Source organism: Silene latifolia, chromosome 3, assembly GCF_048544455.1.
Source record: "Silene latifolia isolate original U9 population chromosome 3, ASM4854445v1, whole genome shotgun sequence".
Taxonomy (NCBI): Eukaryota; Viridiplantae; Streptophyta; class Magnoliopsida; order Caryophyllales; family Caryophyllaceae; genus Silene; species Silene latifolia.
The window spans coordinates 7,855,844-7,878,939 of record NC_133528.1 but is presented as its reverse complement, the minus strand read 5'-3'; the positions used below and the strand labels follow the sequence as shown (position 1 = coordinate 7,878,939).

The following is a 23,096-nucleotide window of genomic DNA, read 5'->3' as shown; positions in this document are numbered from 1 at the left end:
GCAAATTACCATGAGTTTGAGGGGGGATGTTGAGGAATATCGGTATTCTAGAATGTACCGAAGAGAATAATTAGGTATTATCGGAGCGCGGTTATCGTCTATGGTTTAGAGTATTAGGGTTAGCTTACTAGCTACTATAAATCTATTGTATTGTAATCACTAGAACCACATCAATCAATAATAAATCTCTTATTATCCAATCTATTGTATTGTACCACATAGAATAGGATACTCAGGATTTTAGTACCTTAAAATAGAAGTATTAGACTACTCATAGATAGTGACCAGGGAAACCTAGCTAGTAGCAAAGATAATACTTCCTTATGTCACCTGGTTAATTTAAACATACTATTAACGGACACATACCATTTCGTACGTGTTATATATACTCTGGTTAGATCGAGTTATTAGTTTGCTTCGAATGTGTTGGTACAGGAAAAGGTGACAATCGAGTAACTCGGGTCGGCTATGGTTCGGTGAAGCGGGTCGGTCATGTCTGTTTTGGTTATGTTGAGTCAATGACGGGTTCAGGCCCGTTATAACTCACGTCGAGTCATTATCCGATAACAAGTCGAGTCGTGTTCAGTTCTTGTCAGTATCAAATCAGGTTTTCAGCATATATTTTACCTTATGTATTTGATTTTTGGATAGGTAAATTCAAGTAAAAACAATGTTTTCCGTACATTATTTTATCTTTGCGTGAAAACAATGTGATGAATGTCAATTTGGTCTTACTTTCACCATTATTAAGCTAATTTGTTATTAAGTCATTCATCGGAGGTTGAGTCAATATTGGATCACGAGTCGGGTCAGATCGGGTTCTGGCCGGAACGAACAAACAACGCTGTGATAAATTATAAGTAGTTTAGTCTCGGTAGATTATGTCGGTTTCGGTTCACCCAAATTTCAGGTTCTATGGGAAAGGGGTTTATAATATTTACCTGAAAGTACTACTCCCTTATTTCACGTCAATTTCATATGTTTGTTCAAATTAGGTGAAAGGAATTTCGAACAAACGTATTATGGCAATGACTTAAACGAAGGAAGTATTATCTTATGAACTACAAACTCATACAAATCTAAAGGTAATAGAAATAACACTTAATGGTATATATAAGAGGCTAAGAACCCCAACCATGCATTACATACATTGTTTTCATAACCATAATAAGTTGATAGTATATAGTAGAAATAAAACTATAAGTAACCAAGTAAGCCAGATTATGTCGCAATACCCATGAATCAGAGGAAAAGTAGCCGTCTGAAACAAGAATTTGCGTTTATTTATTTATATAGTACATATAATACTTGGTTGTTTCATTGTCTTAGCTTTAGGATTGTCCGAAGTTTGCCTTGAGGGAATTGCCACTAAGGAACGAATGAGTCAGATTGGCGTTAATAGTGGCCTTGGTGATCGGGTCGGTGTGTGAACCCTCAGACGAAGTTGATTCATCCAGTTTCTTAAGAATCTCATCGTCGGTCATCTTTTCAATAATTTTATCAAGCGCGCAGGTGACATAAACCTACGAAAAAACGTATATGTATAATTATAAAGTATCGATTCATGAATGTTAGTAACGCTCGTAATAAAATCGACAATAGCAATAATAAATATGTTTAGTACCTTGTTGGGAATGGGAGGGATGGCCGTGTTACCAGTTGTGTCCCAAGCTAGGACCCAAGCCGGCGATAAACGGGGTATTCCCTTACTAGGGCTGGGTGGAGCATACACTACTGCTCCTTTCGACACAAACCCGTTAAATGTCACTTCCTCACCGGCGTCAATAGTAGGTGGGTCAGGGCCTGTCTCGGACTTGGAATAGTTAATGTAACGTTCCGAATGAATCTGAGTTTTGGTTTGGTTGTTCAGGTTGGCAGTCAGCTTCTCCTTCAGGGTCACTTGGTTTTCCACTTGCATCGAACCCATTCTTTGTTTGATATCTGTTGGTCAAAAGTAAATCAAACAAACATTAAAACGTTCTTAAGCAAAACATACTATTCACCGACACAAATTCTTGGTTTAAACCGTCCTAAATTAAGATACTACTAGTATTGGTGCCCGGCTTCGCCCGGGCTACCTCTACTTATCATTAATTTTTTTTTTCATTAAATAAAATTACTTAAAGTTGTATAACCCATAAATTTATCATTAATATATTTTTTATCATATCCTAAAATTACGATGAAATAAATTTTGAGACAAATTCACTACTCCCGCTATTAATATTTTACTCTAATTAATGAAACAATAGTAATAACATTTCACTACTTGCCCGTAATCATTGTTACTTTCACTACTCCCGCCGTAATTATTGTTGTTGTCACTACTGCCGCATTAATATTGATAATTTCACTACTCCCGCCGTAATTATTGTTACTTTCACTATTGCCGCATTAATATTGATTATTTCACTACTCCCGTTGTTGTTTCTACCACTCTCACTAATCTCGTTGATAATATTGTTACTTTTACTATTCAAATGAGTGATTACTATCATATAACTATATTCAATGTTACTACAATTCTTTTCTTTACTGACGAAATTACTTTTACTACTTAGGCATGCAATTTTAAGAGGATTATATATTTATATAAATATATTACATATATGCATTAAGTCAAATCGAAAGAATTATGCAATATTATATATTATGGAATCTAACTTGAATTATTTATAACCTACTTATTTTATTTTTGTATGTTAAATAATTAACATCTCTATACATCTAATAAACTATAAAGTTTAATAAAGTTGCATAGATTTTAAATTTAATATATAATTTTATGATGATAATAATTAATACCATAAGTGTGCATGTTTATACTAATTAATTATTTTATTTTAAGGAAATTGACCATCTTCTAGTCTTCTATAAATATTTAGGAAAATTAATTAATTATTTTATTTTAAGGAAATTGACCATGTTTAGGAAAATTACCAAGCTCTTATATAATTTAATTTTAACCCAAACTATATAATATTTGCATTGAGATCCCTTAATCGGGTCCATCACACGGTGCTATTGATTTAAAACTATATAGTATAATTAATTTGTATAACTTTCTTTAATTACATTGAAGTCCCTTGGTTTCTAGATTTAATATATAGTATTGATATAATAATTACTACAAATTTAAATAAAACTAAAGTAAAAGGAAAATTGCGAGACATTTAATTTTAAAACGGTTTTAAACAAGATATACGATACTACTTTACAAAGTAAAACGCAAACATACCTCGAGTCTTTGACTAGTACAACACTCTAATTCTTATGAGGTTATGTGTTGCTATGCTATAAAAAAAACATTCATCCATTCATCCTATTTATAGGGAGTTTTGCTCTCTATCTATATTTCACGTTATTCCACAATCTGCACATATCATATCATAGAATATGATGCCCTTTACCTTTGTTTTTACTCAAATTCTCGTTTAAAACGGACATTATCTGTCTTAAACTTATGACGAGTCGATTACATATCAAATTACATTCCAAGTTGCCTAAGAAATACCAAAATTTTGTCCTTATGACCGCCAAATGGTAATATTTAACCCGTTTTAAGATTTAAGACGGATAATCCACAATTCATGGATCATACAACCAGTTGTACGGTACAGAATCCGAGTTTTATAATAAAGTATCTGAGCTTTATGTTAAACAATATGAGCTTTATTAGAAAGGATCTGAACTCATCCATTTACACATTAAAAATATAAAATTTGAAATTAGCTCAGAAAAAAATATATATAAACTCGGATTCTTATACTTTGGTTGTACAATGCTCTATATACAACTGAATGTATAATCCTATTTGTGGATAATCCATATTAAACAAGACTTAACGTTCTTTTTATAATTTTTTTCAACCACACACCTTCTTCATTTCCCTTTCTTTCGTTTCTTTTTATGTTGGTGGAGAATTTAATTATCTTATCTCTAACCGCATAGAATACGATACTCGCGATTTTGGTACCTTAAAATTGAAGTATTAGACTATTAGATAGTGACATCGTTGTTGCCTAGGCGAACTCGGATATTAATCATTTATCGTAAGTTAAAAGTTGTGGGAAGTTGTTATTATATTAGATGTTGACGGCAAGGGGATGTAGGTTGATGGGTGTCCGACCGGTCAACCGGCCGGGTTATCGGTTTCGTGGATTTGAGGTTTGCGTGAGTTTTCAATAGCTAATTGTTGGAATTTTTCAAGTTGGTCTCAGCGCCCGGTGGACCATAGAGGGCGGTCCACCGGTCAGGTCGACTAATTTAACGATTAGCAGACGATCAAGACGTTAAATTATATATACAGATAGGCGGTCCAGATTAAACGATCCGAAATTACCAGAAGGGTATTTTGGAAATGTATAATATTTCGCATGTTGTGTTGCAATAGCGGGTGACTTAATCCACAATCGTGAGTGTTTAAGATCCGCCATTGATTATTTGGAATAACAGTCGGATCTGAAGGCTCTTGTTCGTGGAGCTCATACCGTGACATGTCCTAACCTTCAGGCTAATTCTTGGGCTAGGTTGTCTTTTTCAGAAGCGGATTTTGGATGAGGTAAAATCCGATTCTGAGGTCAAACAAAGATAATATCGAGCCTAAGTACAGATAAAAGTATTTATGTTGGTACTAGATTATTTACACTTCACATGGATCTCTTTCGAAAATGTTTCTATGAGTATCCAATAAAAATGATTAACACAAACTCTTGTAAGTTGTAACGCTTGTAAGGTTGTTTATAAATCTTCGATTGTTAGCCGTTACTGTCTTTCCTTAGTAATTTCATTTGATTTTTTTTTTAAAGGGTATTAATTAATGTTTTTTTTTATCATCTTTTTACTCTTTGGGGGTATAGAGGGTGACGACTGTTTTTGGGTGAGCTCTGTTGCTTGTCTTCCGCCAATCAATTTTACACCCTCATTAGTACATACTTCCTCCAAGTTTCTTAAATTTTCTCCTTTTATTTGGACACAAAAAAATAAGAAAAATAATAAAAAATGAATAAAGTAATGTAAGTTGTAAATTTACATAGAAGAGAAAAAAAAAATAAACAATGAATAAAGTTATGGAAGTTGTTGATTTTTTAAGAAAAAAATAATAAAAAATGTATAAAACTTACTGATGGGGCATATTCTGCACCGCTGACCAAGTCAACACATTGAGCAAGGTCAAGGGTATTCACAGCAAAGTCAACGACTTAGACAGACTAGCCGGTGAAGCCCATCGGCTGTCATCACACGGGTCTCGGCCGGACAACTAGCCACCGGGGACACAAATCCGCGTACTCATATCCAAGACCCTCGGCGAGCCTGCCACAGGTCCATCGGCCGAGGGTATAACGGTCTTTTCACCTGATAGCCACTTGGCCACTACGTGACAAAAGGTGAAAGCCTATAAATACTCCTCAATCTTCATTGAGGAGGAGATCCACAAATTGACCTAATAACCACTATTCATCTGGTAATATCTTCCTTATCTCTCTACAATACACTCTTAGCCAGGTTACAACAACCTCTCTCTCAGTTCACTGACTTGAGCGTCGGAGTGAGTACGCTCGGCCAAAGCCGAGCCCTCAGTTTGTTCATCGTTTCAGGAGACCGCAAGGAGGATTCAAGCAAGGACATCATTCTACTAGCTACGAGTGGTAACAAACACCGCTCCGAATTAAACCCGAACAATTGGCGCCGTCTGTGGGGAAAGACACTAGAAGCTAGTCACATTCATTCCCAAACAACAAAAACAAAAACACAAAAAACCCACCCAAAAAGCTAAGATGTCGAAACAACAAGTAGTCGCAACCGACGAAGCCACATTCTACCAAGATGATACATTTCATCATTCGGAGTAGTACAACCCTCCACCGTGAGTAGTCCAACCGAATTCGAATGCCGATAACATCGGACACGCCGCCGTCCGCCAACCAGGTCACCATCATGGGACGGTGGTTGACATAGCAAAAACCGAAGACACTCCTGGACTTGATTGGGAGTACACCAGCTCACATAGGCACGCCGACACGAGTGGCGGAAGCCGTCCCAGAGACCAGGGGCCCGGGCGTGACTCCAAGAAACCCGAACGGAGCACCTGGGAGAAGCGGACCCTACCAGGGGCGGAGGAGCCCAAAGTGGTCGTGGTAAACGTAAGTCCTTCTCGTACTTGGGAGAGGACATCGCCGCCGCAACACCGACGAGGCACACCCCGGGAACCAGTGGCCCGACTCGGGAGAGCGGAGAAGAAGCCCGAGCCGGAGAAGAAGTCCTTCCCGCTACGAGGAGAGAAGTCGGACTAGGAACGCGAGGAGTCGGTCGCCGCGTGTCATCCGACACGTGGTCAAACACCCCTCGGTGATTATGTCCTAGACACCGCCGTGCCAACCAAGTCGAAGTTGCGGCGTTCACATATAAAGGAGACAGCGACCCGACCGACCACGCCGAGGCTTTCGAGTCTTACATGTCGGTATGGGAGCAGCCCATGAGGTCCGGTGCCGAGTCTTCCCAACGACTCTGCATGGGATGGCTCAAAACGGTACAAGGGACTTCCCGACGGTTCGGTATCTTTTTCGCCGACCTAAAGGACGCCTTCTTAGCCCGAAGACTCTTGCAACAAAAGGACGGTCGTGGAAACGTCGGACCTCCCGACTATCAAGCGGGAGGAGGGCGAGTCTCTACGAAGCTATATGAAGAGGTTCGACCGCAAGGTCCAAAGAGTCGAGAAATCAACCCCGAACTTGCGGCTTTCGCCGATGAAGGGCCTCCCAAAGGGAAACTTAAAAGACGAGCTCATCAAGCACGGGGTTTGGGCACTGGACGCCGCCGGAAGATGACCGATCGGGCCATCAAGGTAGAAGATTACCACAAGACCTGGTAGGCCCAGCGACGCCGAGCCCTCAGAGAGGAAAAGCCGCCGGGATGATAGTCCGGATGAGAGACGCCGCGCGACAATAGGTCACGGTCCGATAAGTCCGCCAGAAATGTAACTCGGCGGGCGCGGGGGAGTTCGGCACCTCACTACCGAAAGCAGTACGATGATCACACCCCCCTGGTTGTATCCGCCGCAGAAGTCTTCGCTCTGAGCAAAAGCGAAGGTCAGAAGTGGGAAAGGCCCCCTAAGCCAAGGGGCGACGGTGACACAAGCCAATACTGCGAGTACCACGGCTACACCGGCCACTTAACAAACGATTGCCGACATCTGAAAAATGCCATTGAGGAACTGATCCGGAGGGGAAGCCTAGGCAAATATATTGCCGGAGGCCGAAGAGCAGATGCCGGCGGATCAAATAAAAAACCCGTCTTAGAACAAAAAGGAGTAATTAATGTCGTCATCAGGGGCAACGAGGGCGGCGAGTCCACTCGTGGGTACAAACGGCACCTGAATGAGCTATATCAAGCCATCAACTTTGTGCCCAACCTAGCAACCCCCGCTTCCAACGTCCCCGATATGACAATCGGGAAGAAGGACTACGAAGGAGTCGTCGCTCCTCACAGCGATCCACTGACAGTCCACCTGGACATAGCCAACCACTTGGTGAAGAGGTGCCTAATTGACACAGGCGCTTACACAAATATTATGTACGGGGAATGCTTTCTTAGCCTCGGTCTGAAGGTTGAGGACTTGACCCCCTGCACCAGCCCGTTGTACAGCTTCTCTGGGGCCGGCATGGTACCCCTGGGGTCAATCAGGCTGCCAGTAACGTTCGGAGAGCGAGGTGCAGCCAAGAGCGTTATGTCGGAATTCGTGGTCATTGACGGATCATCCGCCTACAACGTCCTCATAGGCCGAGACACCCTGAGTGAGGTAGACGCGGTGATGTCCATCCGGCTCGACATTGATGTATGTCTCGGACCGGGAAAGCGCATAAGCTCGTCTCGAAGAACGAGACCGATGAGGTGGTCAATATCCAAGTATCCGCCGGGGCGACTGCAATCCTTCAAAGCGGCGAAGAAATCAGAAAAGGGGAAGAGCCCATCCTTACGACAGGATGGCAAACACACGGATACCACCGTCGGCATGGTAGAGGGAGCGGAGACCGAGGAGGTAGAGATTGACCCAGGCCGCACCGTGACTATCGGTGTCGACTTGGAGCCAAAGTTCAGAGCCGCTCTCCTAGATCTGCTGAAGGAAAACAAAGACGTCTTCGCCTACTCAGCGGCCGAGATGCCAGGCGTGAGCCGGGAGGTAATCATTCACAAGCTAAACGTACTCCCCACCGCTCGCCCTGTCAAGCAAAGGATGAGAAACTCCTCAGCCGAGAAAGATGACGCCATCAAGGCCGAGGTAGATAAATTACTAGCAGCAGGCTTTATTATGCCTTGTACTTATCCTGAGTGGTTAGCCAACGTCGTAATGGTGAAGAAATCATCGGGGGCATGGAGAATGTGCGTAGATTTTACCAACCTTAATAAAGCATGCCCCAAGGATTGTTACCCTTTGCCTCGAATAGATAGCTTAATCGACGCCACGGCAGGCTACACCATGCTGAGCCTGCTAGACGCCTTCTCAGGATATCACCAGGTATTCATGGATGAGGAGGACATGCCTAAATGCGCATTCATCACCGCGAACGGCACATACATGTACAAAATGATGCCGTTTGGTTTGAAAAACGCCGGTGCAACGTACACCAGACTGGTGGACAAAGTATTCCAAAGTCAAAAAGGGCGAAACATTGAGGCTTACGTCGACGACGCTATCGTGAAAAGCAAGTCCGACAAATGAGCACACCGGCCGATTTACGGAAACGTTTTGTTCGCTAAGGAAATACAAGATGAAGCTCAACCCAATGAAGTGCAACTTCGGTGTCCGGGCAGGTAAATTCCTCGGTGTACTCGTCAGTGCCAGAGGCATTGATGCTAATCCAGTTAAAGTCCAAGCAATCCTAAATCTGCCGGAACCAAGGAATCGAAAAGAGGTTATGATGCTGACCGGGAGAATGGCGGCTCTCGCCCGTTTCATCTCTCGGTCAGCCGACAAAAGTACTCCATTCTTCAAAGTGTTGAAAGGGAATAAAGACTTCAGCTGGGGGGAGGAACAAAGCACAGCTTTCAAGCAGCTAAAAGCTCATCTTCAGACTCTCCCAACTCTGTCCAGGCCGATGCTGGGGGAGACGCTATACCTTTACATAGCGATTTACCTCGGCCACGGTCGGTCCGTGATCATCGAGGAAGAAGACAAACAAAGAACACCCAATCTACTTTGTCAGCCATACACTGCTGCCCGCCGAGAGAAATTACCCGCTAATTGAAAAAGCAGCTTTCGCCGTCGTCGTCGCCGCAAGGAAGTTAAAACCCTACTTCGACGCTCATCCCGTGACGGTCCTAACCGACCAGCCTTTGGAAAAAGCTTTGGAGAAATTCGAACAATCCGGTAGGCTTATCAAATGGGCGGTAGAACTCTCTGGCTTCGGCATTCAGTACAAACCAAGGCCTTCGATAAAGGGGCAAGCACTTGCAGATTTCCTGGCCGAATGCACATATCAAGAAGAGCCAAACCCAGGTGTATGGGAGGTTTACACCGACGGCTCCTCCACGACGAACAGCTCGGGAGCCGGCATCCTTATCATCAGCCCAAACGGAGACGAGTTTGAGTACGCTTTGAAATTTACCTTCTCGGCGTCGAACAACGAGTCCGAATCTGGCGGTGATAACCGGAGTCGAGATGGCCGAGCCACGGGAGCGAACACATTGTGTTGAAGACAGACTCACTTTTGGTTACTAACCAAATCAGAGGAGAGTTTGAGGATCGGGATGACGGGATGGTGAGATACTTGGAAAGGGTAAAAACCGACATAGCAAAATTGAAATCTTTCCAAATCCAATGTGTCCCCAGGTCCGAGAACAACCGAGCCGACGCTCTCTCAAAGCTTGCCAGCTCAACCGTCAAAAACGTCAGCCGAACCGTGCTTGTAGACATCAGGAATGCGAAGAGCATCACTGAGACCATCGGCATGGTAGGGGACGTGGAAACCGAGACGACGTGGATGACTCCGATAATGAAATACAAACTCACAAGCGAGTTACCGGATAACCGCAATCTCTCGGCTAAGCTCAAAAGGATCTCCGCCAGTGTACTTGGTATTCGAAGGGGAATCGTACGGAAGGTCCGTAATAAGACCACTCTTGAAATGTGTCGGCCCGACCGACGCAGAGCTATCTTGACGAGAGATTCACGAGGGCATATGCGGACACCACATGGGGCAAGAACACTAGCCCACAAAGCTCTCCGAGCCGGCTACTTCTGGCCCACCATGCTTCAAGACTCGACAAAGACCAAGAAGTGCACGAACCGGATGCATGCCCCGGTGATACATGCTCCTTCCCGAGACCTACAACCGGTGCTTAGCCCCCTCCCTTTCGCACAGTGGGGGATGGATATGCTAGGGCCGTTTCCAACGGCCTCCGGAGGAAGGAAGTTCCTGATCGTCGCCGTTGATTACTTCACCAAATGGGTTGAAGCTGTAGCAGTACCGGCAAAGACCACAGCGGCCGTCAGAAAGGTAATCTGGGAAAATGTTATAACCCGTTTTGGATTGCCCCAAGTCATGGTATTTGACCACGGCCGAGAATTTTGGAGTGACCTGATAATGAACTGGTTAGAAGAGCTTGGCATCAAGTATGCGTATTCCTCCGTCTGCCACCCACAGAGCAACGGACAGGCGGAGGCAGCCAATAAGACAATCCTCAACGGTTTGAAGAAGACAGTGGAAGACCTTAAAGGAAGATGGGCCGATGAACTACCCGGCGTCCTGTGGTCCCTACGGACCACCGAGAAAGAAGCAACGGGGTACACTCCCTTCCATTTAGTCTACGGATCCGAAGCAGTCCTACCAATTGAAGCGACGGTGCCGACATTCAGAACGGCTACCTTTAATCCAGTCGAAAATGAGGAAGGCCTTAAAGCCTCCCTGGATCTAGTCGAAGAAAGCCGAGATACGGCACGCCTCAACTTGGCAGTATACCAAAACCGGATGAGAAGAGCCTACAACCGAAGAGTCCACAAGAGGGACTTAAAAGTAGGAGATCTAGTCCTAAGAAAGTCGGCCGCCACCAACAAAGGAAATATTCACGGTAAACTAACGGCCAACTGGGAGGGTCCCTATGAGGTGATTGAAGAATTGCTACCGAGCCATAACCCCGTTACCTTGGCAATTGGCCGGGAGCGACGGGGACACAATGACCGGTACGCTAGAAGAATTGCTACCGAGCCATAACCCCGTTACCTTGGCAATTGGCCGGGAGCGACGGGGACACAATGACCGTGCGCTTGAAGAATTGCTACCGAGCCATAACCCCGTTACCTTGGCAATTGGCCGGGAGCGACGGGGACACAATGACCGGTACGCTTGAAGAATTGCTACCGAGCCATAACCCCGTTACCTTGGCAATTGGCCGGGAGCGACGGGGACACAATGACCGGTACGCTAGAAGAATTGCTACCGAGCCATAACCCCGTTACCTTGGCAATTGGCCGGGAGCGACGGGGACACAATGACCGGTACGCTAGAAGAATTGCTACCGAGCCATAACCCCGTTACCTTGGCAATTGGCCGGGAGCGACGGGGACACAATGACCGGTACGCTTGAAGAATTGCTACCGAGCCATAACCCGTTACCTTGGCAATTGGCGAGAGCGACGGGGACACAATGACCGTGCGCTTGAAGAATTGCTACCGAGCCATAACCCCGTTACCTTGGCAATTGGCCGGGAGCGACGGGGACACAATGACCGTACGCTAGAAGAATTGCTACCGAGCCATAACCCCGTTACCTTGGCAATTGGCGGGAGCGACGGGGACACAATGACCGGTACGCTTGAAGAATTGCTACCGAGCCATAACCCCGTTACCTTGGCAATTGGCCGGGAGCGACGGGGACACAATGACCGGTACGCTAGAAGAATTGCTATCGAGCCGTAACCCCCGTTACCTCCGCAACTTGCCGAGAGCGACGGGGACGCACCGGTCAGTACACCAAAGACGTTACGCAGTTGAGATATACATTCGAACTGCCTCGGCCATACCAAAGGTAAAAACGAAGGCACTCAATTAATAACGCAAAAAGGACAAACAAAGATGGTTGATCAATGCCTCGGCCAAGCCAAAGGCCAAAAGGATAAACTTTGTTAAAAGAGTTGTAAGAAGAATACAGACGACGGCCGTCCCCATAGGGGTAAGCCTAAACACAACCTACCAAGAAAGTTTTTACAAACAGGGAAAAGAAAAGCAAAAGATTACAAGCATATCAATTAAAGCGCCAAAAGATGGCAGGGAGGAAAGGCTCAATAGTTGGCCCCCGAACAGCTAAGGCTATCCGAGATGCCGGGTGAGTCTGGAGACGACCGCCCGTCCCCCTATGCCTGTTGCTTCCCTCCATCAGAGGCAGCAGCATCTGCGGTGGCCGGCTCAAGAGAAGGCTCGACATTTTCAGGCACCTTTTGCCTCACAGCCTCCTTTTCGGCCTCCTTTGCATCATAGGCCGCCTTGGCCAACGCTATCTGAGCTGCTTTCGCCGCCTCCGCCTTCTCAGCAGCCGCTGCTTCCGCAGCTTCAGCTATCTCATCCAGGAGCTGGTCATATTTATCCCACGGGAAAGTGCCGTCGGGGTCGAGCCTTCTGATTGCCTCTTTAGCCGCCTCCTCGGCCGGTCCCTAATCAACGCACATTTTAGGGAGGAGATCATCTTGAAGCATGTCAACATCCTTCTCTTTTTGAGCAAGGATAGCCTGTGTGTTCCTGAGCACCTCCGCTTCGCTCGAACCGATCCTCCCACTCGTCCCTCTTGGCAACCACGGCGTCGTAGGCACCCTTATACCTCTCCGCCTCCTCCATCATCTTGGCCGTGGCGCCATCAGCCTCCTCAACCTTGGCCCTCTCGGCCTTCAGCAGCTTCTCAGCCTCCTCCGCACGCTTCTCGGCAACACGAAGATCCAGCTTAGCCTTACCGGCTTCCCCTCTCGCGGCAGAGAGATCAAGCTTGAGCTTTGCAATCAGTGGCCCAGATTGGGCCGCGGCCTTTTCCTGCTCCATGATGAGGGAGGCGGCTAGACGGCTCCATTTCCCCAACCTCTTATATATTCTCTCACCCTCCGCCACGAGCTCGGTAGGAGTAGCCTTCAGGGTGAGGAGTCAACGGTGACATTCTTGTCACCCGCCTTCTCAATCGTCTTTTCAGTCTTCCCCCTTGCCGTTCGGTGAGAACGCCACGCCGATGATGTATCTACAAAAAATTTACACAGGCATCCATGTCACCGTGCATTGGCACATCGAAAAGTCTGTCATCGAGAACGCCCAACGAGCCGCTAAATCTGAACCACAAGTTAGATCCGTACAGTTTGGACCCTCTTTTTGGAGGGTCGGAGAGCGAGCTTCTCCCGGATCGGTGGAAGCGGACGGTGGGTCTTTCCTCTTCTTCGGAGAAGGGACCTTAGCAACGGTCGCCTCCTCCTCGCAATGTTGATCACCTCCACATGATCCTTTTGGACCACCGGGGCGAAGAGGAGTTGGCGTTGAAACCGCCGCCGACTTGGACGCCGCCTTCTTCGATCTTTTCGGCACGCCCACAAGAACCCGTGCATGGGCCGTCTCCTGATCCAATCCCCTAGTCTGCTTTTCCATGATTTCGTTGGGGGATAGCTCGATCTTTCGAATCACCGTAGGGACGCAGATTGACAACCTTCCCGTCCTTGTCAAGCCCTAGCCTCTTCAAGTCCTTCTCGGACGCATCCCGCCCAAACCGATCTGCAAGAAATCAAACAAGAGTTACATAAAGGAAGTAAAACAACGCTCCGAAAAAGAAACATAACAAGCAAGTGGGCCTCACACCGACCCCACTCACCCCAAACAGGGTCCGGTATGAGGCCGACGCGGCATAGCAGCTCATCCTGGATAATGATCTGAGTCGGGGCCAGCCATCCCTCCTTGGCATCAAACAGCTGCATCGCCCGCTTCTCATCCGCAGCAAGGGGGACAAACGAAGCGTCCATCTTAACCTTGCTACCCCGGGTGATGTGTTTCTCATACTCATCCCGGGTCTCACACCGTAAGTGAACGGGGCTCTGGAAAGACCGAGGCAATGGGTAGTCATCCGGCACTGGGCGTACACCCATCGCCCTTGCGCGATCCTTGCAAGAAGTGAGTTTGTTCACGAGACGTAGCCCGCTCCGCCCGTACGCTGTACCACCCCACTTTGCCGGATTTTGACGGCCGAAGACTATGGAGGCGGCGAAACAAGTTAATCGATGGGACCTCCCCCTAAAAAGACAGATCCATACAAAGCTGACTATCGTCCTCATGGCCAACGGATGCAGTTGGGCCACGGCAACGTTCATAGCTTTGATAATGGCCATGACGTGCTCATTCAAAGGAAACCGGAGCTCATACTCCAAATGCCTAATATACACGCCAATATGATCCGGGGAGGACAAAGAGACCGCCTGACCCTCCTCAGGGATAACAATCTTATACCCCTCACCGAAGGAGAAATGATCTCCGAAAAGAGTCTCTCCTAATCGCTTGCGAATTTATTTGTAAATACACGGTCGAGGCCAGTCGTGCAGGCCTCACCATGATCCGGATTAGTCGTCCTTCCACCATCAACGGGAGCCCCCTCATCATCGTCATCATCCTCATCCTCCAACTCCTCCAGGAGGGGCACCAACAATGGGAGAGGGAGACCTAGGGCCCCCAAACCTTAACGGGACGGCTTCTAATATCTCCTCCTCGTCAAAGCGCGACGGGGAACCCCCCGGCGCAGAAGTACTAGCCCCGGCATCAACAGAGGACATGTTCGCAAATTACTAACGAAATAAAAGAAAATTTGTTTGATTACCTTGAGGAAATACACTCGCCGGATCGAAGACCGAAGATTGGAAGAAAAGAAAGCCCTTGAAGGTTTAGAGAGATGAAGATTTTGGGAGAAAATTTTCAAAATTTGAGGAAATGAAAGTAATGGCCAAAATCACGGAGTAACTACCCTATTTATAGGGAAAAGCCCATGAAGAAGGACCAATCAGGGCACACCCATGAAGCGTCAACCAATCAGCTAGCGGACACGTGTCAGACATGCAACCACGGAATGTCAATCGTTGCAACAGTTGAATGTCAATCAATGCTACAGTTACCAAGCGTATTCAACACGCCCATTCACATCCCTTCGCCTGTTCATCTCCCTCAACAAATTCCTAGGCACCTGCTCTCCGCCGGCCGCATGATCGACCAGGCCAAGAAGCACCGGCCGGGGGCAATAAAAAAGAACCGGCACTCTCAGCCCTGGTCTCGGCCAGCGTCATATTACTTCCCACATCGGATACCCTTTACGCATCCATGTGGAGGGGGGATATATGGTACGGCCTAACAAGAACCACGCCGATGCTTCAGAAGAAGCCGTTACCAAAAATTTTGCAAAAATACTTACGCAGAATATACGTTCACATACATCGGAGCCCATACCACGGCATAGACTACGCTGGGGGCAAATTGATGGGGCATATTCTGCACCGCTGACCAAGTCAACACATTGAGCAAGGTCAAGGGTATTCACAGCAAAGTCAACGACTTAGACAGACTAGCCGGTGAAGCCCATCGGCCTGTCACCGGGGTCTCGGCCAGACAACTAGCCAGCCGGGACACAAATCCGCGTACTCATATCCAAGACCCTCGGCGAGCCTGCCACAGGTCCATCGGCCGAGGGTATAACGGTCTTTTCACCTGATAGCCACTTGGCCACTACGTGACAAAAGGTGAAAGCCTATAAATACTCCTCAATCTTCATTGAGGAGGAGATCCACAAATTGACCTAATAACCACTATTCATCTGGTAATATCTTCCTTATCTCTCTACAATACACTCTTAGCCAGGTTACAACAACCTCTCTCTCAGTTCACTGACTTGAGCGTCGGAGTGAGTACGCTCGGCCAAAGCCGAGCCCTCAGTTTGTTCATCGTTTCAGGAGACCGCAAGGAGGATTCAAGCAAGGACATCATTCTACTAGCTACGAGTGGTAACAAACACCTGCTCTGGAATTAAACCCGGAACACTTACCAAAAAAGGAAAGGGAAAGATAAGCAAATTAGTGTCAAAAAGAAAAAAAAAAGAAAAAAAAAAAGAGGAAATGAGAGCAATTAGTAGATTATACAACCAGTTGTATATGGTTGTATGGTGTAGAATCCGAGCTGTGTACTAAAGTTTTCGAGTTTTATTAAAAAGAATCTGAACTATACTTTAAAGTTTTTGAACTCACACACTTAAACATAAAAAAAATAAACTCTTACAAAACTCGATAAAATTGCTTATAAGCTCGGATTAATGTATATGGTTGTATAATGCTTATTATACAACCAGTTGTATAGTAATATTTGTGAAATGAGAGTGAAAGGGGTAATTATTATTTAAATAGATTATGAGAGGAAATGGAGATAAAGGAAATGAAGAAGATCCATTTCCGTTAGAAATCAACTACCAAAGTTGTTAGAAAAGTTGTTCGGGAAGTTGTTAAGGTAGGTAGTTAGAAGTGTAACTAACTTCCCTATATAAACACAATTGTATCTACCAATTTATTAATAAAATTCACTTTTTGTCAAAATTAAGGAGCTTGATTGTTACTTTCTCTGTTCCATATGATAGTTTACGTTTGCTTTATGCACGTATGTCAATGCTTATTTTCTTTTGTTTATATCTTTAGTTACTGTTAGGCCCAGTTTAGCCTGGTCTGACCATAACCTGGCCTGACTCAGCAAGGCTGATTGATCAAGACAGGAACCGGACAAATCTGACTACTATTTAGCTGCCGAAGAATATTATGGCAAGAAGACTACTAAATCCTGGAAAGGAAGCCTGATAGTCAGTATATTATAGCTTGGCGGAGTACTAGACACAGCCTGGATTAAGCAGATAAACAGGAAATGCGATTGTATAAGCCAGATAACCATGCCCTATTCTCAAGGAAGACCAAGTCCAAGCCTAAGACTATTTAATCCATGAATCTGGACGGAAAGAGGAGAAAAGGCTAAAGATTGGTTGAGCTGAGAACGGGTCAAGCGAACTAATAGGAAGCATGCCCTATTATTCCGGCAACAACTCCTATCTTTGGGGAGAACGTTATACATTTATAACGTTATTCATTGTAACGTTGGGAGGGCAGTAGAGTACTATAAATAGGAGAATTTAACAATTGTAAAGGACATTCATTATTAGCTAATTCTATCTATACTTTATCTTCTTCCACTCTTGAGCATTCAGATATTCATACAACATTGTGCCCGGCCTATCAAAATAATAAAGACGTTATTCTTTATACTTATTTCTTCCTTGGTCATTTATTCATACCATTCTAATCTTACAGAACTAGATACCCTAATCACTATATAACTAAGCCGGATCCCTCCAGGAAAATCCTGCGAAAACAATTGGCGCCCACCGTGGGGCATCTAGTTCTTCAACCAATAAAATTCTCCTTATTATCTTTCAATTAATATTCACACACAAAAATGGTGGAACTCACCGCTGAACAACAATTAGCGGTACGCTCCGGCCAAAATCAAGGAATTGGAAACAATCCAAGAGAAAGCGGCTCAGTGAAGCAAATCAATAGTCAAGGAATCTGAGTCTAGCCTGAAGAAGAAATTGGAAAATCAAAGCTTCGGGCTCCAAGACCGTATTCGAACCAGAACCCCATTCTCATCCATTATCAAAAACATAGACTTCTCTAATTTTGGAACCCCGGAGAAGGATACATTATCCGACTCCAATCATTCCCAATGATGAGACAAACAAAAAATCGAAGCCGCAATAATGATGGCTATGCTTCAAGAAATCCAAAAACTCCACAACAAAATAGAAAATATACCCTGATACTGCACCGTGGGTCAAGTAGAAATTGACAACTTTGCTGATTCACCCTTTGCAGATGAAATTGCAAAGATTGATCTTCCCAAGAAATTTACTTGTTCCATCCATGAGAACTTATGATGGAACCTCCGATTCACAAAATCATGTTGCCATATTCAAACAAAAAATGTTGGTCGCCTCAATACCCGTGAACTTAGGCAAGTCTGCATGTGCAAAGGCTTTGTACAACCCTGACCGGAGCAAAGATTACAATGGTTCATCAATCTCCCAAATGGAGGTATCAAGAATTTTGCAGAATTGATCAATGCCTTCAATCAACAATTCGCAAGTAGCAGAGATATGGCCAAAAGACCAAGCAACCTGCTCAGGATAAAGCAACTTCCCGAAGAATCTCTCAAGGAATTCCTGGCCGTTTTGTCAAAGAAAAGGTGGCCATTCCCGGATGTGATGAAGAAACAAAGCAGAGAAGCATTCGAGCAAGGAGTCTTGCTTGACAGTGACATCTATGCAGATCTAACCAAGAAAGCATGCCCAACCTTTGCCACTGTTCAATCCATCGCCTTAGAGCATGTCGATTAGAAGAGGACCTCAACTTCGGGACGAACTCATCCGGAGGAAAGCGGGGCTATGGACATACTAACAGAAAAGCTCCTACCGTAAAGGAGGCAATCCCAGATCAGCACCTTATTCCAGGCCTGAACGATCTGAAGTCAATATGGCACAAGAACATAAAGGTAACCTCTCTAGCCTCCCAACTATCCCCGAATATAACTTCTCTATTAATACTGCAGATTAATCAAACGCTGAAAACCTGGGAGATACAATCAGATGGCCAAAGAAATCCGACAACCCCAGGAAAGATCCAACAAGATGGTGTGACTTCCATCAGGACATCGGACACACCACGAAGAATGCATTCAAATCGAAACAAGTGGCATATCTTCTAAAGAAAGGCTACTTGAAAGATATAATCCAAAGCCCAAAGAATAAAGATGAAGGACAAAATAAGAGAGACCCAGGAAGCGGCAGAGATCCTCCTCCTCCTCCTCCCATCTATGAAGTCAAATTCATAAATGGAGGATCGAAAATCTGTGGTCCGACCAGACTCTGCAGCCAAGAGAATATCCAGGGAATCCAGACTCCAACCTCCTTCCAGGCCCGAGTCATTGCCTGCTATTACCTTTGATGACTCGGATCTGCAAGGAATATCGGTCTACACCATGACACCTGGTAATCACAATGCAAATCGGCAAGACCCAAAGTATCAAGAATCCTGATAGATGGAGGAAGCTCAATCAACCTGGTGATGCTTGATGTCCTTAAAGCTATGAAGATAGACGAAAGCAAGATCATAAAGAAATCCAGCGTCCTGGTTGGATTCAGTGGAGAAACAAAAAACACCCTAGGAGAAATCAGCTTGCCTACCTATGTGGAGGGCGTGGCTTCATACGAGAGATTTGGAGTAATGGATTGCTTATCCTCATATAATGTAATCCTGGGCAGACCATGGATCCACAATGTCAAAGCAATCCCATCAACATACCATCAATGCGTGAAAATTCCAACAGAATGGGGATAACCACCATCGAGGAGAACAAAGGACTGCTCAGAATGTTACACTCAAAGCTTTGAAACCCTCAAAGTCACGTAAGTCCCTTGCATAGCAATTAAAGTCACCTGTCAGGAAGAATACATAGCACAAACACAGATGGAAACAGAGAAGTCATATTAGACCTGCACTTCCCGACAGAAAGTACTTGTAGGGTCGATGCACCCGACTCAATCGACCAAATCGTCGACTTTCTTAAAACTAAAATGTCTTGTTTTGCTTGGTCACATTTTGATATGACTGGTATAGATGCTGATGTTATTACTCATAAGTTGAACATTGACAAATCCTTTAAGCCCGTCACAAAAAAAAGAGAAGAAAATTTGCTGCAGAGAGGCATGAAATCATCAACCAAGAAGTTGACAAGCTCTCGGACATGGGAATGATCGGGGAGTGATGTACCCTGACTGGCTTGCAAATGTGGTAGTCGTCCAAAAGAAAAATGGCAAATGGAGAGTCTGTGTAGATTACACCGACTTAAACAAAGCCTGCCCAAAAGATCCATTTCCCCTACCACACATCGATGCAATGGTAGATGCCACTGCAGCCACGAAATGTTGACATTCATGGATGCCTCCAAATGGATTCAACCGGATAAAAATGCACCCAATGGACCAGGAAAGCACACTTTCATCACCGAAAGAGGTATATATTGTTATACTTTGCTATGCCCTTTGGATTAAAAATGCAGTGCAACCTACCAAAGGCTAGTCAACATGATGTTCAAAGATCAGATAGGAGACACCATGGAAGTCTACATAGATGACATGGTAGTCAAATCAAAAAAGGCAGAAGACCACGTCAAAGACCTGGAAGTAGCCTTTCAAATACTGGAGAAATTCAATATGAAACTCAACCCACAAAAATGCCACTTCGAGTCTCAAGGCAAATTCCGGCTACATGGTGACAAAAAGAGGAATAGAAGCCAGCCCTGAGCAGATCAAAGCTATCCTGGAGCTAGAACCACCAAAAACGGTCAAAGACATACAAAAGTCGACTGGAAGAATAGCGGCCCCAATGACATTCATTTCAAGATCATCAGAAAGATGCAAATCATTCTATAACCTGCTAAGGAAGAACAAGGACTTTCAATGGACCCCCGATCATCAGCCGCCTTTGAAGACCGAAAATATATCTATCCTCTCCCCCTTGCTGGCAAAACCAAATCAAAGATGAACCCCGACAAGATAACCACCATCCACAAATCTTCTTGTCGATGCAGTCCGGTCAAAGAAGCAGACGGACAACAAGACACCACTGTCTATTATGTAAGTAAAAGTCTACTGGATGCGAGAGATCGGTATGGCCTACTAGAAAAATATGTTTTAGCTTTAATAATGAGTTGCACAAAATTAAGACCATATTTTGAAAGTCACCCTATAATAGTCAAAACAAATCTTCCCTATTAAGTCCGTACTTAGGAGACCGTAATTGTCCTGGACGAATGTGCAAATGGTCATCCAAATAAGCACATACAATATAACGTTTGAACCAAGGACAAAGAATTAAGTCACAAGCACTAGCAGATTTTGTGGCTGATTTTAGTCCGACCCTAGAACCCGACCTAATAAAAGAAGTAAATAAACCGACCAAATGACCAAACAGACCTAGAATGGACCCTATTTGTCGATGGAGCGACCAACACAAGGGGCACGAGCCTAGGTGTAGTACTAAAATCACCACGGGGGGATAAGATAGTACAGGCTATAAGTCAGTGCATTTGAGGCTACCAACAATGAGGGAGAATATGAAGCCCTGATAGCCGGATTAAAGGTATGTATTGATCTTGGTGTGCAAAATTTAAAGGTACGCACTGATTCCCTTCTTGTCTCCAACCAGGTAAATGGCATATATACTGCAAAAGACCCCAAAATGATGCTTTATCTAGATGTTGTTCAAATGCTAAAATCAAAGTTTAAAAACTTTGATATTGACCAAATTTCCAGGGACTTAAATACCCAGGCCGATGCCTTAGCCGGCCTAGGGTCCAACTTTAGTCCCCTTGATTTTGACAAAATACCCATTGTGCATTTATTAGAACCTGCAATAAACAAACAAGATGAAAGTTTCCCAATCTACATTGCTAATTCTTGGACGAAACCTTACTATGACTGGCTACAACAGGGAATCCTACCCTTAAATAAACAAGATGCCAGAGCACTGAAAATAAAAGCTGCTTCGTATACTATTATTGACAACGTGCTTTTTAAGAAATCGCAGGCGGACCTTACCTCGGATGCCTGGAACCACAGGAAGTCGAATGATATTATCGTAAATCCATGAAGGATCTTGTGGAAATCACAAAGGTGGAAGAAGCCTGGCAAGCAAAGTACTCGAACAGATATTATTGGCCCACCTTAAGAGCCGATTGCCTGGATTTTAGCTCTAAATGCAAAGCCTGTCAGATTCACGGACCATACATCCATCAGCCATCTGAGGAACTACATTCCATATCCGCACCCTGGCCATTTATGAAGTGGGGCATGGATATAGTAGGAAAACTACCTCAAGCACCCGGACAGAAAGTTTTCATGCTAGCAATGACTGACTACTTCTCCAAATGGATAGAAGCTGAATCATACAGGCAAGTCAAGGAGAAAGATGTCATAGCATTCATCAAACATAATATCATATGTAGATATGGCATCCCCTCTGAAATAGTATGCGACAATGGCACACAATTTGTGGGAAAAAGAACAATGACCTTCCTCCCCAATGGAACATCAATCTGGTAACATCCACGCCAGGATATCCAAAGGCCAACGGTCAGGCGTAATCCAAGTAATAAAGTGGTGATCACCGCATAAAGAAAAAACTGGAAAGAAGAAAAGGTAGATGGGTGAAGAGCTCCCCCGGTCCTTTGGGTGACAACCACGCCTAAAACATCCACCGGCCAAACCCCTACTCCTTGGTCTATGGATGTGAAGCGATAATCTGGCCGAGGTGGACATTCCATCACCCGGATGTAGCCTGAACACAACAACAAACAACATACCTCTAATGGAGGATAGCCTGGACTTAACAGAAGAGCTAAGAGATGCGTGAAGCATCGATTAGCGAGATACCAAAGAAAAGAGTTGCAAGAAGCTACAACAAGACCACAAAGCCAGGGTGTTCAGGGTAGGAGACCTCGTTCTCAGGAAAGTATTCCAAAACACAAAAGAGAAGAATGCTGGCAAATTGGCCCCAACCTGGGAAGGCCCCTATCTCGATTGATTCAATAGTCGGCCAGGAGCTTATAGACTACAAACCCCGGATTTGGAGAAATGATCCCAAGAGCTTGGAATATTACACACTTAAAACTATTTCACATATAGAATATATTTGCACAATCCAGGTATAACTTTTTACTTTAAACACTTCTTGCCTGAAAACTACATGTATAATACTTGCAATTATATGAATAAATGCCGTATATGATTTCTTCAAATTATGTGCCCAAGTACTTACCTATACTCTCATATTTACTTAGTGAAATCTTCAACACTTGTTTTACATATTGCATCTTAGTTAAAAACAAATCTTAAAGATTGGGGCCACCCCCACCAAATATCCAACTGATATCCAAAATTCAATTGCAAAAGAACCTTTAAATATTGAGCTCAACATAACATACAAACCTGGAAAATCTATTCCTAGATCA

The 23,096-nt window shown here is 44.6% G+C and overlaps 1 protein-coding gene across 1 annotated transcript; it reads right to left on the bottom strand.

Annotated features, from left to right (window-relative positions):
* Window positions 1-1,086: 1,086 nt before the first annotated feature.
* On the bottom strand, window positions 1,087-3,336 carry LOC141647021 (uncharacterized). The gene is made up of 3 exons (XM_074455053.1): window positions 3,239-3,336; window positions 1,625-1,941; window positions 1,087-1,523 (listed from the first exon to the last, which is right to left on the bottom strand). Exons 2-3 carry the CDS (start codon window positions 1,925-1,927, stop codon window positions 1,332-1,334), a joined length of 495 nt encoding a protein of 164 aa, XP_074311154.1. The 5' UTR covers window positions 1,928-1,941; window positions 3,239-3,336; the 3' UTR covers window positions 1,087-1,331.
* Between the last annotated feature and the right edge of the window lie 19,760 nt (window positions 3,337-23,096).

What these genes read in the sequence shown, in the direction of transcription:
- LOC141647021 (XM_074455053.1), bottom strand. Translation starts at nt 1,927, where the DNA reads ATGGGTTCGATGCAAGTGGAAAACCAAGTGACCCTGAAGGAGAAGCTG. An exon ending in TCCCTCCCATTCCCAACAAG is followed by an intron (nt 1,524 to 1,624) that starts GTACTAAACATA and finishes GTTTTTTCGTAG; the next exon opens with GTTTATGTCACCTGCGCGCT.